The 17,177-nt window shown below is 36.4% G+C and overlaps 1 protein-coding gene and 1 long non-coding RNA gene across 2 annotated transcripts; both read right to left on the minus strand.

The window, feature by feature from the left end:
• Positions 1-6,397: 6,397 nt before the first annotated feature.
• Positions 6,398-9,329, minus strand: LOC117106796. The gene is made up of 2 exons (XM_033248238.1): positions 8,792-9,329; positions 6,398-8,651 (listed from the first exon to the last, which is right to left on the minus strand). Exons 1-2 carry the CDS (start codon positions 8,915-8,917, stop codon positions 7,719-7,721), a joined length of 1,059 nt encoding a protein of 352 aa, XP_033104129.1. The 5' UTR covers positions 8,918-9,329; the 3' UTR covers positions 6,398-7,718.
• A 1,421-nt stretch (positions 9,330-10,750) lies between these two features.
• LOC117106821 lies at positions 10,751-12,531 on the minus strand. The gene is made up of 3 exons (XR_004445147.1): positions 12,117-12,531; positions 11,180-11,270; positions 10,751-11,053 (listed from the first exon to the last, which is right to left on the minus strand). It is a non-coding gene; the product is annotated as an uncharacterized LOC117106821 (long non-coding RNA).
• Positions 12,532-17,177: the final 4,646 nt, after the last annotated feature.

Raw genomic sequence — 17,177 nt, forward strand, 5'->3', positions numbered from 1 at the left:
TATTTCTCTGAAAACATAATACAACCTAAGTCTACTCTTGGTTGGAGTTATACGCATTTAGGTGTTCAAGTGACAACTGCCTAACCTATCCTCAAAGCATACTATTAAAGAAATTTCCCAACATTTGACCTACATTCCAATTCTAACCACATCCCTTTGGTTCCCATACAATTTTGATTCCTAGATGGCCGGAAATGAGCTTTCCTGACTTCTGAGGTGTCTTTAATGACCTTTAATTTCTTCAAAATTCGAGGTTTTACCCCTCTTAAACAAAAGGTCAGGTGATTTTATTTAATTCTTAGGCCTATACCATAGGAAAAAGAAAATAAATAAAAAATATAATCAATATATTATTAGGCCTATATCATAACAAGTCTCATGCATCCGGCGTGAACCCACGCTTTTTGAACAAACCTCAAGCTCTCAAGCCACTCCTCTAAAATCTCACACCTTTTCACTAAATATCAAGCTTTGATTAAACCCAAACTTTTTAGCGAAATACTATAAACCTTCGCAATTCTATATTTTATCAGGCCCAGATCATCGAAAATTCTATCGTTTCTGTTATAGCTACACATTTTGAAGGTTTAATTTCAGCACGAGAGATAATCAGATTGCACCAGAGAGCATCTAAGTCCACAATTTTCGGGCCCTTGGACGGGCCCTCAACTTACGTCAATTGGGTTTATTTCCTGTTAAATCTCAAGCCTCTAGCTACTTCCAACTTGGCATTTATTCTATATTCCAATATTATCAAGTAGTTGGATACGTAGTCTTTCTTCCAAAGATCGATGAACTGATAGGCCTGAAGAACACACTTTCGTACATAAATTATTACGACGTCGAGCCAAATCAGTGTTTTTATATTGTATAATTGAATGCTAGTTGGGCTAAGCTTATTTTGTGCGATCTGCCAACCTATGCCAGGTAGGTGAATTGAATCTCAAACGAGATAACGAAAGCTCTCTAATGACACAAGTTACTGCATGGTTATTTTATATTTTTAATAAAACTAATTTCTTCTAATTTTAAATATATTTTCCCTGAATTCGTGATTATTCGTCGTCATGCGTAGACTAAAGGCGTGACAAATTTAAGATCACGCATGTGTTTCTGCCAAATGCGTGTTAATATCCAAAATCACTTTGAAATGCGGGACCACGACCGCGATGCGAGACTGTTGGTAATGCCTTTTGTAAGCCAGGACCCAATAGTATTTTCTTCACAGAGGGTGGTTCGTGCGAATCCCTTAAACCCCCCAGAATCCGCCACTGAATTTCTTCTCACCTATCAACTAGTCCCGGTCACTGATCCCTTTGGTCCTCACAATTGACATGTCAAGCCAAATGATAGATGACCAGTCCCAAAAACAAGGACCATCACTGACATCGAATCAATGGAATGATGATAATATATCAAATAGAGCAATGTCTGTCTCTTATACACATCTAGATGTGTATAAGAGACAGTATATATACTGTACGTCGTGAAAGTTTGAGAGCCTAATGAATCTTAGTCTATGTAGAACTTATCTTGTGTATGTTTGTCTTGTGTAAGGGATTTTACCCTATGAGTTTTTATTATTATAATTATGATAATTATAGTAATAATGAGAATGATGACTTACTATGTCTGTTTGAACACAAAACTTAGGGTTTGAGAATGATGACTTACTATGTCTGTTTGAACACAAAACTTAGGGTTTTTCCCCATTGCTTTAAATATGTATTTTGTCCCATGCTAAATATCGAAAAAAAATATTATTTAGTATTTTTTGAATTTAACTTGCCCATTTTGAAGTAACATAAAAGTTATCAACTTGAGCAAGTTTATTTCAAACTTTTTCTCTTCAATTTAAAAAAAAAAAAGATTTTTTGACATTAGCAAGGGACAATACATCTTTAATGAGAATTGAAGTTGAAATTGCAACAAAAAGAAAAGTCGTTAGAAGGTATAAAGTAAAAAAAAAAAAAAAAAAATTTTAAAAAAAAAAACTTTAATGAAGTGGAAAAAAAAACAACCAAAAACCAAGTTCACTGCGACGTTATTAGTGACACTTGAACCATGACTGCAATGGTAATAGCGAGTTACATCGTGACTCATAACCCTTGCGCGCCATATGACCCGCCTTATATAGGAAAGTGCATTTTCATTTCATAGCGATTCAGTGACTGAAAGCTAAAATCGTTCATGCATATCGCGGTAGTTTTGAGTTTAACCTAGCTGTTATTGGTTTAAGTGCTTCAGAAAACGCAAATTGCGTTCAAATAATTTAATTAACTGTCAACAAAATTGTTTTAAATGGTCCTCATATCCACATCCTACTGCGGATCGTCACCAAAATTGGATCATTTTTCATTTCACCATTAAAAACTATGCTGCAAAGTGCCATTTTTATCCATATATAACTGGGACGTAAGCAATTTATATGACCCTTAATTTTACACCCTAACCTGGATCGTCTCCTACACATAATAAATATGTTCCTTGGGTTAAACTTTCCCGAAAGTTTTATTCGGATCAGTTGATCCGTTTATGAAATATCTGGTCTAGCACATTTTCGTTTTTAATGGTCCTCATATTCACATCCTACGCCAGATCATCACATAAATTCAGTAATTTATTTATTGGACATTTACAAACTATTATAGACATTTTCATTTACACCCTTTGAAAATTTTTTTTAATGGATATTTACGTCTGGGATCTCAAAAACTTAAATGACCCTCCAGTTTACACCCTTGACTGATTCGTCGCCAAAACATAATACTATCTTCATCGTAACTTTGTTAAACTTTTCCCGAATGCTTCATTCATATCAGTTAATCCGTTTTCGAAATATGTGGTCTGGGACGTTTTCCTTTCAATGATCCTCAGATCTACACCCTACTCCGGATCGTCACAAAAATTAATAAGTTCTTTACTCGACATTGACAAACTGTTATACAAGGTCTAAATTATACCCAATGATATTTTAAAGAGAGATATTTAGGTGTGGGTAATCAAAAATTGAAATGACCCTCCAAATTACACCTTTGACTGATTCGTCGCCAGCAAAAAATAATTTCTTCTTTGTAACTTGGTTAAAATTTTTCCGAATGTTTCATTCAGATCAGTTGATCCGTTTTTGAAATATGTGGTCTGGTACGTTTTTCTTTAAATGGTCCTCAGATCCACACCACACTGCGGGTCGTGACAAAAATTTAATAATTTTTTACAAGACCTTTACGAAGTATTATAGAATACTTCATTTACACCCTGTGACGAAGTCCAGTAGTTCAGTCCAGAAGCAAACACAAACACAAGGATATACACATAGACGGTAGCGTAATGTTCTACATGCAATTTAATATTCAGAAATATAGTAAAAATTCGTACAAAGTAAAGCCCAAGTCCCACCAGGCTGTTATTTCTCTGAAAACATATGAATACAACCTAAGTCCCACTTGGTTGGAATTGTGACAATTTAGGTGTCCAAGTGACAACTGCCTTCTCAAAGCATACTAATAAAAAAACTTCCCAGCATTAGATCTACATTCCATTCTAACCACATCCCTTTGGTTCCCATAAAATTTCTTCTCATTTACCAACTGGTCCCGGTCACTGAACCCTTTGGTCCCCACAATTGGCATGTCAAACCAAATGATAAATGACCAGTCCCAAAAACAAGGACCATCACTGACATCGAATCAATGGAATGATAATATATCAAATAGAGCAATGTCATTGACCTGTATGCCTGGCCAATGATTAAAAATAGCAAATTCATGAATAACCCATAATGAACCATGGTACATCAGACTAATATCAATATCAATAAGTAGCATAATTATGATGTAATCTGCTATAGCCAATAATAGTGATATATTTCGATATTTGATTGCTTTACTAATGCTAGCTTAAGTTTTTTGAGCTATAGCTAATGAATAGCTATACCCCTGCTTTTATTGATATTATGTTGATATGACCAATATTGCGCCTGTGTGTATTTCTCTGAAAACATAATACAACCTAAGTCTACTCTTGGTTGGAGTTATACGCATTTAGGTGTTCAAGTGACAACTGCCTAACCTATCCTCAAAGCATACTATTAAAGAAATTTCCCAACATTTGACCTACATTCCAATTCTAACCACATCCCTTTGGTTCCCATACAATTTTGATTCCTAGATGGCCGGAAATGAGCTTTCCTGACTTCTGAGGTGTCTTTAATGACCTTTAATTTCTTCAAAATTCGAGGTTTTACCCCTCTTAAACAAAAGGTCAGGTGATTTTATTTAATTCTTAGGCCTATACCATAGGAAAAAGAAAATAAATAAAAAATATAATCAATATATTATTAGGCCTATATCATAACAAGTCTCATGCATCCGGCGTGAACCCACGCTTTTTGAACAAACCTCAAGCTCTCAAGCCACTCCTCTAAAATCTCACACCTTTTCACTAAATATCAAGCTTTGATTAAACCCAAACTTTTTAGCGAAATACTATAAACCTTCGCAATTCTATATTTTATCAGGCCCAGATCATCGAAAATTCTATCGTTTCTGTTATAGCTACACATTTTGAAGGTTTAATTTCAGCACGAGAGATAATCAGATTGCACCAGAGAGCATCTAAGTCCACAATTTTCGGGCCCTTGGACGGGCCCTCAACTTACGTCAATTGGGTTTATTTCCTGTTAAATCTCAAGCCTCTAGCTACTTCCAACTTGGCATTTATTCTATATTCCAATATTATCAAGTAGTTGGATACGTAGTCTTTCTTCCAAAGATCGATGAACTGATAGGCCTGAAGAACACACTTTCGTACATAAATTATTACGACGTCGAGCCAAATCAGTGTTTTTATATTGTATAATTGAATGCTAGTTGGGCTAAGCTTATTTTGTGCGATCTGCCAACCTATGCCAGGTAGGTGAATTGAATCTCAAACGAGATAACGAAAGCTCTCTAATGACACAAGTTACTGCATGGTTATTTTATATTTTTAATAAAACTAATTTCTTCTAATTTTAAATATATTTTCCCTGAATTCGTGATTATTCGTCGTCATGCGTAGACTAAAGGCGTGACAAATTTAAGATCACGCATGTGTTTCTGCCAAATGCGTGTTAATATCCAAAATCACTTTGAAATGCGGGACCACGACCGCGATGCGAGACGGTTGGTAATGCCTTTTGTAAGCCAGGACCCAATAGTATTTTCTTCACAGAGGGTGGTTCGTGCGAATCCCTTAAACCCCCCAGAATCCGCCACTGAATTTCTTCTCACCTATCAACTAGTCCCGGTCACTGATCCCTTTGGTCCTCACAATTGACATGTCAAGCCAAATGATAGATGACCAGTCCCAAAAACAAGGACCATCACTGACATCGAATCAATGGAATGATGATAATATATCAAATAGAGCAATGTCATTGACCTGAATGCCTGGCCAATGATTAGAAATAGCAAATTCATGAATAACCCATACTGAATCATGGGATAAATCCCATGCTACGTCACACACCCACTGGTTTTTTAATTTTTTTTAAAAGAGATACTGAGGTCTGGGTCCTCAAAAATGAAATAGACCCTCAAATTTACACCCTTCACTGGATCGTCACTAACACATAACACTTTCTTTCTTGTAATTTGATTAAACTTCCCCGTAAGTTTCATTCACATCAACTGACCGGTGTAGACTGTTTGACCTTAAATCTCTTTAATTGGTCCTCACACGCACACCCCACCATGAATAGACACTAAATATTAGGAGGCGCATCCTGGATATATTGCCTATGCTACGGCAAAGCATGGAAAAATTCATGGAAGTGACGAAAGTGACAGCCAGAACAAAACAGTGCAAAAAGATAGAAAAAAATATATGCAAGAAAAAAAAGAACAAAAATCAGAACAAAAACAATGGCTTTCCCAGTACTGCTGGGAGAAGACAAAAATAATAATAATAATAATAATAATAATAATAATAATAATAATAATAATAATAATAATAATTATTATTATTATTATTATTATAACATTTAACAATAATAATAATAAATTAATAATAATAACAATAATAAATTAATAATAATAATAATACAGTTATTTCAATATATTCAAGCAAATTTTCAGTGATATCTTTGAGACAGTTAAATAACATGTATATCATTCTAATCGTTAGTTCATAGACACTATGGTTTAGCATATTTTATTTATATTAGAATGACGTCTGCCCTTCTACAATTCTACAATAATAACATGTAATATCAACTGACCGGTTTTTGAAATATCCGGTGTATACTGTTTGACCTTAAATCACTTTAATTGGTCCCCACACGCACATCCCACCATGGATTGACACTAAATATTAGGAGGCACATCCTGGATATATGGCCTATGCTACGTTTTTATTTGCGTTTATAAGAAATATTCGCACTTAGCCCGTTAACAGTGAAGCCGCGGTGTATCTAAGCATGTCAGCCGAGGTTGCCAGCATGTTGTTAGAACTCTCGACCACTACCAGACACCGTTTGGGAATTTCGCAATTTTGTCCTACAAAACTTAATAAAAAAAATACTATTTTGTCACAAAAAAAACTTGTAAGCAGCGCTTTAGTAAATTAATATTTGGGGTGTGCTCCTGTTCGTTCGGTAAATGAAAGGAATGCACAATAAACAGGAGTGGTGCCAGGATTTGCCAGACGGGGAATCCGATGTCCCCGACGGGGTTGGGGCGAAGATGACCGAGTAAAGTGGGCGTGTTCGGTGGGTATCATTCAAAATATTCCCGTAGTGGTCAAGGGAAAATATGACAATTTATGGGTTTCAAATTCTTCTTTGAACGGATTTTAAATACAAATACATATATATTTTTTTTGTATCCCCGACGAATTGTGATTTTTCACCACCACCACCATGGGAGGATAGGCTCCCTGGCCCCACTCCTCCAAATAATTGTGTTAGGGTAGACCTTGTAAACCAATTCAAATCCGCTCTTGCAAAAGCTCATATCAATCACCCCTTGTGCTTATACCAACCTTTTATATGACACGACGAAGCAATTACTGTGGATGGGCGTATAAGCTATTGCTTTCGTCTCTCTACAATCACGTATATAAAACCAAATAAGTAACCTGGCCTTATACACAGTTAGCTTAGTACGTCAAATGGCGTAACGCCTATGCACTCTCATGCGACGGTCCGCAGGGCACCCGCAACCTCTAGGGCCCTAAAGGGGGGTTTACCTATAGTGTCCTCGATCTAGCACTCTGACCCAAAAATGGCTTCGTTGATATAACAGCATGTCTCTGACATCGACTGCAGTACATATATCATATTATATTCAGTGGCGGATTAAAAGAAGCCCATCTGCAACCGTTCGATCCCAGGCTTCTCCTAATTTGCCAAAATTAAAACAAATGGAGATAAAACGAAAAATATATTCAAATTTTAAGTGAGTGTCATTTCCGACCATCTAGTGGTGCGCTATAATCATACATTTTCATACCTCAGTCCCAGCCATGGTGGGGCTGAGGTGGTACAGACCCTCAATCAGTGAAACTGATTCCCTGTGGCCCCTCTACTTCAAATACTGTAGATCCGCCACTGGAATGACATTATTTATTTTGTCGTTAAGAATAGGACACAATGACAAACATGATTAAAAACGAGCAACTCTGAAAGTCCGCCATTGAAAAGGCGATCGGCGAGACTAAAAGAAAAGCCCCCAGGCTCAGAAAGGCACATGACCCCCCGCCCCAGCGTTACGCCACTGAATAGGTTTATCGCGTTGTTCAATTACATTTAATGTGTGATGAGTCACTGTAACATAATCACTATTATTGTTTTCTTTCGGACGAGTGACTGGCAATTTGATAGGTTTGGTAGTAATACACTGATAATCTGAACATGAATCCACATTGAGCTCTGAGAGTGGAGCCATGCATTTGTGGTCTGAAATTGAAGGAGTTGTATCTTGTTTCAAGGGTGAATCTATGCCTAAATGATTTGAGGATGAAGCCACATCACACCCGTCGTCAAGGCTAGGAGCTGTACTTCCATGTTTTAAGTATGGAACAGTTCTTGTATGGTCTGAGACTTGAGCTACATTTTCTGGACGTGGAACGATGTCTCCATGATCTAAGCATCGAACTATATATTCACAATCTGGGTACACAAATGTACCTCCGTCTGAGCACGGCGTCATAACTTTCTGGCCAAAAGATCGATCTGGAGGCATGGAACAATAACCATTTTTCTTAATTGGCACGGCAGTTTTATCTCTAATGATCTTTGAAGAATCTGGAGACTCAATACACATAACTGCACCAAGTCCAATGCAATTAACATTTGACTCGGATATTAAATTCTCATTCTCAACTGGCGGGACGTCTGATTTCTTTTTACTAAGAATACGGTACACCACTGGACCATCTAAGAGTTCATCCTTATCTTCGGGAAAATGTACAGTGATCTCAGTGGTACTTTCAGTTTCAAGGTTCTTCAGATATGAATGACAGCCATCTCTAAATATTTCTGGAGTCAGCTTATTGATATCTATATCTGTACTACACGTTCGTTTCGATATGGTGACCGCAGTCTTCCTAACGCATAACTCATCAAAAGTTTCACTTTCACGAACCAGAGAATTTACATTATGGAAATTCTGCAATAGAAAAAAATATATTTATATATTATATATGCATAAACATATATAATATGTAACATATAAATATATGTAATATGTATAACACAACACAATTTATATAGATACATACAGGCGAATCTAATAATATAAGCTCTTACAATTTTAGGGAATTTAGGTTCAGGAAACGTCATGAAAATTTCGATTTTTTTCAATTTCGAGTATCCACAATACAGCAATACCACAGCTACACCAAGTATTCCAATGATCCCAAAAACAATTGACATATCCCTGGAGTTATTCAGAGGAGGATCCTGAGAAGTTGTTTCTACAAAATAAACATATTAAATTGATTAGTATTATATCATTTTATTAAATACAGCAGTGGCGGATTCAGAAGAGGTGTCTTGGACAAGCCCCCGTGGAACTACTCATGCCTAGGATTGTTATGTTGGCATACGTACATTTGACCTTACGGCATAGTTACCAACCGTCTCGCACAATGCGAGACGGCTGGTAACTATGCCGTACACTACTAAGCATTAAAGTGATTTTGGATGTAACACGCATTTTTCAGAAACACATGTGTGATCATATATTTGCCAAGCATTTAGTAAGTCTAGGCATGATAACGTATAATCACGAATTCTAAAATTCTAAATAAAATTAGAAGAAATTAGTTTTATTAAAAATATGAAACTCTCATGCAGTAACTTGAGGCTACGGTCACACTAGCGTCTCAAGCCTGGCTTGACTCAACGCGGGTGAGATTTCAAGCCAGGCTCGAAATTCTGGGTCGGTCACACTAGTTGGATTGACCTCCAAATTATGAAAGTCGAAACAGCAGAGCTCGGGTTGGCCCCACAAATCTACCAGGTCAGCAGTTTCCTAGTCGCTCCAAATCAATCGCATTATTATTAATTAAAATTTGAATTAACTTTTATGAAAAGTAATGATTGCGTCTTGATTGAACAAACATGAAGAACTCGCGGGTGTTTTTATTCAAGAACGGTGCTGAGCCGGGATCGAGATAGGTAGATTGAGATCGAGGTCACGCCAGGCGCGAGTCGGTGCAGATACGGTCACATTACGAAAATCACACCCGCGGTGAGTCAAGCCAGGCTTGAAACTCTAGTGTGACTGTAGCCTGAGTCATTAGAGAGCTTTAAGAGCTTTCGTTATCTCGTAATCAAACCGAGAGCCTTGGAGGCGCGTGTGGGCTCGTCACAGCTAACAATTTAACGTTAAAAAAACGTATGAGTTTGGTTCAAAAAACGTTTTAGTAAAACGTTTCGAAAACGTAATTTTGTAGAGTTTTGGAAGCGTTTAAATAACGTTTAATGTAACGTTTTAAAAACGTTATTATAACGTAATAATAACCTTTGGTTACATCGACTTTGGCCTTGTATCACGTTTTAAAAAGGTTTACAAAGGGTTTTTATTACGTTTGTAAAACGTTATAATATTACGTTTTAAAAACGTAATTATGTGGAGTTTTTAAAGCGTTTTATTAACGTTTCAATTTAACATTCAGAAACGTTATTATAACGTTATTTTGATGTTTTTAAACGTTTTTAAAACATTCTTAAAATGTGTTACAATACCAAAGTCAATGTAACTAGAGTAATTTTTAACTCTAGTTACATTGACTTTGGTATTGTAGCACCTTTAAGAATGCTTTAAAAACGTTTAAAAACATCAAAATAACGGTAAAACTTTTGAGTTTGATCGGTGTTCCAAGACGTTTTCAAAACTTTGAACAAAGGCTGTACACTGAACCGTGGATATCCTTAGGTCGGCCTCTGGTCACATGTAGGATTCCAACTACATCGTGTTAACTTTGATGCTCTGGGACAAAAGAGGTCAACAATACAAAATTACTTACAATTATGTAGCGTTATGTGTTTATCCTTTAATATTTAATGCGTCCTGTACTGTACTTAATTTTACCGTAAATTAGCAAAAGCCCCATTTCAATATAGGACAAAAGGATATACAATAATCAATATCCAAAAAAATAATAAATCAAAATCAAGTTGGAGTCAAGTGCTGACAATTCTATACTATTTCTGTAAGTACAGTTATTTCAGTCAGTATTTGGCAAGTTCAATTGATTTTTAAAATGTCAAAGAAATATCAAAAATAAACAAGGGGCCTAGTGTACAAAACTCCATAGTGCACACTTAAAAATCTTGGATATTGAGAAAAGCAGATGGCTGCACTCTCTCTGAATCAAGCCTTGACAGAGGAAATTCATAGCTGTTCTGTCACAATGGAACCATTGGCAAAGTAGAATGTTGTATCAGAACCAATAAAGAGGATGTGCTACAAATCAAACGCATTCACATAATATTGCTGTCGTCCTCATCGTTGTCATCTCTTCTGGCAACTACATCTTCTTCATTACAAACTTGCTTAAGTTTCTGTAAAAAGTGAACACATAAATGTGTCAATTTAATCTACAGTCGGCCTTTTTTGCTTTTTATATTAATATTCTACATGTAGGATGAGTTTTAGTATTGTTTTGTGAAGTGAAGTGATGTACTTACCGTATTTAATTATACATACAGGGTGCCTTTACAGAAGAACGGTGGACTTGCCTAAATGCTGTTGAACTTTATTCCCTCATGTCATTGGTAACTAAAAGTAAACATATATTTATCAATTAATGGCATCAACCAAAAAATATTAATTAAAGTAAAGTTAATAAACAATTAATATAGAATCCACAAATGAGCTGCAGTCATAGAGGCAATACAAAAATAGTATTCAGCACAATCAAAAATTGTGAATGACATTGTGACCTGTTCCGACACTGAAAGCAGACTTAGAAATCTTAACTGTAATATTATAGCCAGCAACTTCTCATGAAAAATACAAAAACGTCATGCCTAAGAATCACTAGGCCTAGTAAAAATAATTAGATTAGGCCTATGTGCCAGTACCAGAGCAAATACAGGGCCGTTAGCATGAGACAGACAAGGCACATTTGCCTCATCTATCATGATATTCCCAGGTTTGTTCTTGATTTCAAACTAAGAAAAGGAGTATTTGTCATTAAATGCCTCGCAGTTCAATACACACTTAGGCCTAGGCCTACAGCACAGGATACCTGTAGAACTAGGCCTAGCTAGGATCCGTATTTAGATAGAACAATGTCACAAAACTGGAAAAAAAAAAACCAGACGTCAAATAACACCAACAACAAACTATTGCAGAAAACGGATTTTTTTTCCCGAGGGCATGAGCATTAGACCCTCAACTCCCAGTGCGCCTTTGTGCTCCCTTTGCTAGAAAATCTGTTCCTACTTTTCTTTTTCAACCCTCTGGCTACCTACCTAGGCCTAGGGCTTGCTTGACGTGTTTTCCTAGCCCCGGCCCCAGGCCAGGCTTTGGCCCTAGGCCTACCGACGGCTCTGGCTTGTTTTTTATTGTGTGTTTTTTCTACAAGACAATAACCTAATGTATATCAAATAATAAACTTACCTTCCATAGTTTCATAAAATTGTATACGATCAGATTAAAAGTTAGGGTTTCTAGCCTAAAAGTATCAGCAGAAGTTGAATTCATAAAATGGACGTCACATAGCCTACATCATTCAACGAAAAACAGGCGCAAAGTGGCAATCGGTCAACGGTTGCGCGCGTTCGCGTAGATAAATTGTCACATGACGCTTGTTGACGAATCAGTAAATTTTATTCGTGGCTAAGACTCATTATAAATGCATGGATGATGACGGTGACTACGTAGATTTATACATATAGATTAATGTGTTAAAGTTAAAGAAAACAATTAACCTGAATAAATTGGTTCAAATTTAATTGTACCTATGTTAATTGTACGGGTGTAGCATTGGGTACGTTTGGTCTTTATAAAATATGTTAATTAAATTTCTAGAATAAAGTGGTTGTCATTTTTGGTTGCGAGATAACGTTGTGAACGCTGTTATTTAATTGTGATAAACGCGTTTATCAGGCGGCCGGCGGAACGTTTTTCAAAGTGGGGGGGGGGGGCCCCTTATAAGAGTGGGGGGGGGGGGCCCACTTATAAGATGAATGGGAATATGAATCATGCAGATCTGGAAAAACCTAGGGGATGGGGGTCAACATTTTTCCCAAAAAGGAAAGGGGATCCGGGGTACGATCCTCCCTCGGGAAAATTTTGATTTCTAGATGGCCGTAAATGACCTTTCTCGAATTTTGAGCTAGGTTTCTAATGACTTTGTTCTTCAAAATTGAAGGTTTCAACCTCTTGAAAAGGTCAGGTTAATAAGGTTTAGTAAATAGCCCTTATGTGTGTAGGCCTATACATAGGCCTACATAAAAATAAAAAATTAGTAGTTGCATACGTATTCTTTTTTTAATGAATCGATAAGCTGCAAAGAAAAGGGGGATACGAGGGTCCTCCCCCGGGAAAATGTTGATATCTAGACGGCAGGAAATGAGTTTTCCCGACTTCTGAGGTGTCTTTTAATTACTTTTAAGTTCTTCAATATTCAAAGTTTTCCCCTCTTGAAAACAGTCAGGTAAATTTATCCCTGTTATTACAGTAGATAGGCCTTATGTGTGTATACATACATAAAAAAAATGAGTAGTTGCATATGATTTTTTCTATGAATCCACAAATCCCAAAAGGAACGGGGGTCCGGGGGTTCTCCCCCGGGAAAATTGTGATTCTTAGAAGGCGGGAAATGAGTTTTCTCGACTTCTGAGGTGTCTTTTAATTACTTTTAAGTTCTTTAAAATTCAAGGTGTTCCCCTTTTGAAAACGGTCAGGTATATTTATCCCATTGTTATTACAGTAGACAGGCCTTCTTATGTGTGTATACATACATAAAAAAAGTTGAGTAGTAGCTTACGATTTTTTTCCATGATTCCATAAATCCCAAAAGGAAAGGGGAGTCCGGGGGGTTTTCCCCCGTGAAATTTTTGATTCCTAGAAGGCGGGAAATGAGTTTTCCCGACTTCTGAGGTGTATTTTAATTACTTTTAAGTTCTTTAAAATTCAAGGTTTCCTCTCTTGAAAACGGTCAGGTAAATTTTCCACTTGTTATTACAGTAAATAGGCCTTATGTGTGTATAAATACAAAAAAAAAATATGAGTAGTTGGATACGAATTTTTTTTTTTTCATGAATCGATAAATCCCAAAAAGATAGGGGGTCGGGGGTTCTCCCGCGAGAAAATTTTAATTCCTAGAAGGCGGGAAATGAGTTTTCCCGACTTCTGAGGTGTCTTAATTACTTTTACGTTCTTTAAAATTCGAGGTTTTCCCCTCTAGAAAACGGTCAGGTAAATTTATCCCATTGTTATTACAGTAGACAGGCCTTATGTGTGTATACATATAGTAAATTAAAAATATTAAGTATTTGCATACGATTTTTTTTCCATGAACCTATAATTCCTAAAAAGAAAGGGGGGTCCGGGGGTTCTCCACAAAATTTTGATTCCTAGAAGGCGGGAAATGAGCTTTCGTGACTTCTGAGGTGTCTTTTAACTACTTTTAAGTTCTTCAAAATTCAAGGTTTTCCCCTCTTGAAAATTATTATAATGAATCAATGAATCCAAAGAGAGAAGGGAAGTTCGGGTTCTTCCCGGGAAAATGTTAATTTCTAAATGGTGGGAAATGAGCTTTCCCGACTTCTGAAGTATCTTATAGCGATTTTAATTTAAGTTCTACAAAATTCAAGGTTTCCTCTCTTGAAAACTTTCAGGTAATTTTTTCCCAAAATCCCAAAAAGAAAGATTCCTAGAAGCGGAAATGAGCTTTCCCGACTTATAAGGTGTTTTTTAATTACTTCTAATTTCTTAAAAAATCAAGGTTTTCCCCCTCTTAAATATGATTCAATAGAACCACTGAACCCCAAAGAAACAAGGGGTCCGGGTTCCCCCGGGAAAATTTCGATTTCTAGAATGCGGGAAATGACCTTCCCTGAATTCTGAAATGTCTTTTAAATGAATTTTTAAGTTCTTCAAAATTCAAGGTTTCAACCTCCTGAAAATGGTCAGGTAAATGTTTCTCATTTTTTATTTTATGTATGTATACATAGGCCTACATAAATAAATGAGTAGTTGCATGCGTATTCCTTTTTTTTCCATGAATCGATAAATCCCAAAAGAAAGGGTGATCCGGGGGTTCTCCCCCGGGAAAATTTTAATTCGTAGATAGCGGGAATGAGCTTTCCCGACATTTGAAGTGTGTTTTAATGACTTTTATGTTCTTCAAAATTCTAATTTTCTGATTGTAACAAAAAAAAAAAAAAAAAAAAAAAAAATCAGTTCACGGGTCCTGAAAAGGTAGGTCTAGAATTTTTCCGGTCACACAAAACTCTCCAGACATAATTTTTTGCAAATAAAGTGGGGGGGGGGGGCTGATCCCCGGCCCCCCGGTTCCGCCGGCCATGAGCAATTCCTTTATGTCAGTGACACGCACGTCCCGTACGATGATGGGTCAATATAAATATTCACCATTATGTATATCTTTCATCACAAATTATAAGGTTCCCACTAAAATAAGTGATAGCCAAAGATACGACATAATAAACTCTGGAAATTATCAAGATAAACTGTTAACGATGTTGAAAAACTTTCAAAGGAAAAATTAAGCTGCCAAATGAATGTTGAAGGCGTTATAAATTTTGATGCAAAGGTTTAATAACCCCTGTTTAATGTTTACTTGTTTCTACATTCGTTGTTATTGTGTTTCTAATTTAAGATTGCCATACCTTATTGAACGATTATCTTTCCGGCGATTTCTAACTGGTGATTCCTGAAATATCCGTATTAGAAAGTGTAAATTGAGGGCTTATAGATTTAATCCTTTTAAAGGTTACCGTATTTTATGTCGCCCGTTGATGACAGTTTCGACAACATAGGTTTTTAGTAGAAACAGCTAGGATGTATTGGATGACGTACTATATCACGTTGTATTTTATACTCCATGTTGATGATACTGTACTTCAAGATAAATAAATGTTAAGTAAAAATGTTGATTTGAATTGAATTGAATTGAATGATTTTTGTTTTCAACAGACACGGTAACAACTAATAATATTGCGCCGCATTGCATGACGCCACGTATGTGTAGCAATAATGTAGGTGCACCATCAAAATGTAACACTAATTGTTAAACATTCACAAACAAATTCCATTAGGCCTAGAAGCTAGAACAAACCCTGTATTACTTGTAATAAATCTAAGTAAACTTGAATTTGAGTTATTCAAAATAAATTTTAATTATAGTTTGGCCTGTCTGATTATGCAAACATTACACTGTTATTATCCTATTTTAATACACAAAAATGCATCTATATTTTCTTGATCATGACTGAGAAGCGGAGCCGGGCTAGATTGACACACCCTTAGTGCATATAAATACTTTAGGTGAGTCGTGTGGCTAAGAGGCAATGGAGTTAAAATACTAAATGATATAAAGGGCGCTTCCCACCCGTTGGATCCAATCAGTCAAGCAATTAAGCAATTAATTTTTTTTCAATCAATTGATCGATCAATTATTCAATCTAATTAACTGATCAATCAACTTTGGGCGAGTCGAGTAGCCGAGGTAAGGCAGGGGCGCCGCTAGCTACAGCCTTAACATCGGCGCTGGTTCCAGCCGCTCCTCGCCCATGGTTCGGTTGGAGAACCAAGTCTTCTCGGATAAGGACTTAAAATAGTGTACGCGTGTGGCTCATGTGCACTTTAAAGAAATCATTTACATCTTTTTAAATAGTAGGGAGTTAGCCAGACGATAATGTGGAATGATGTAAACTTGAAGCTACTGTAAACGCCTCTACGACTGTGAATTCAATGTAAAAACCTTAAAAGATCCCCCTTTGATTTATTCATTAACACAAAAAAAATAAAAAGTAAAAAAATAAAGAAAAGAGAAGAAAAATAAGAACACAAAAAGTCTAATCCTTGAACTAAACCTACTCCTTAAACTAAACATGAATTGAATTGTTGTTGTTATCAGAACTTTAAAAACGTCCAGCGTCGCCAATTTTGAACGGACGTGGCCCTTTTTAAATTTGAACCCCAGGGTGCCCATACACCCACAAAACAGGGGTTTCAGCAAGGACTGTGCATTACTGCCATTACCACTAATTGGACATGCCGCATGGATTGCGCGGCCGGGTTAATAATGTGTTCTAAGGACCAAAGGTCGTGAGTTCGAATCGCGTCTTGGTATTCAATTCTTTTAATAAGACATTCTATTTTCTCAATTGGTACAAAAGAACATTCTAATTATTTATCTTATTAGCCTTTCCAATTAATTGTTTTGTCAAAAAGCTCTGAAATATTTTAGAATGTTTATTTATTCAAAATAAATAAATAAATAAACACCGATGCACCGATCTTCTGTTTCTTACAACACAGCGTTAACCGACCGCGCCACTTATGTGACGTGTCCTGTTTCTGGTAGTAATTAATGACAATTATCACCCTTGCTGTTTTCTGAGGAAAATTTATTTGGGGGAATCGCCATTTTTTTTCTTATAAACATGCGCAGTAAGGAAGTTCGTAGTTGAAAATTTAACTGCCCATGTG

Source organism: Anneissia japonica, unplaced genomic scaffold (genome assembly GCF_011630105.1).
Source record: "Anneissia japonica isolate Jap-2015-1 unplaced genomic scaffold, ASM1163010v1 scaffold2471_len1564793_cov202, whole genome shotgun sequence".
Classification (NCBI taxonomy): domain Eukaryota; kingdom Metazoa; phylum Echinodermata; class Crinoidea; order Comatulida; family Comatulidae; genus Anneissia; species Anneissia japonica.

Coding starts and splice junctions, on each gene's coding strand:
- LOC117106796 (XM_033248238.1), bottom strand. CDS start 8,917: ATGTCAATTGTTTTTGGGATCATTGGAATACTTGGTGTAGCTGTGGTA. Junction 8,652..8,791: donor AACCTAAATTCCCTAAAATT/GTAAGAGCTTAT, acceptor TTTCTATTGCAG/AATTTCCATAATGTAAATTC.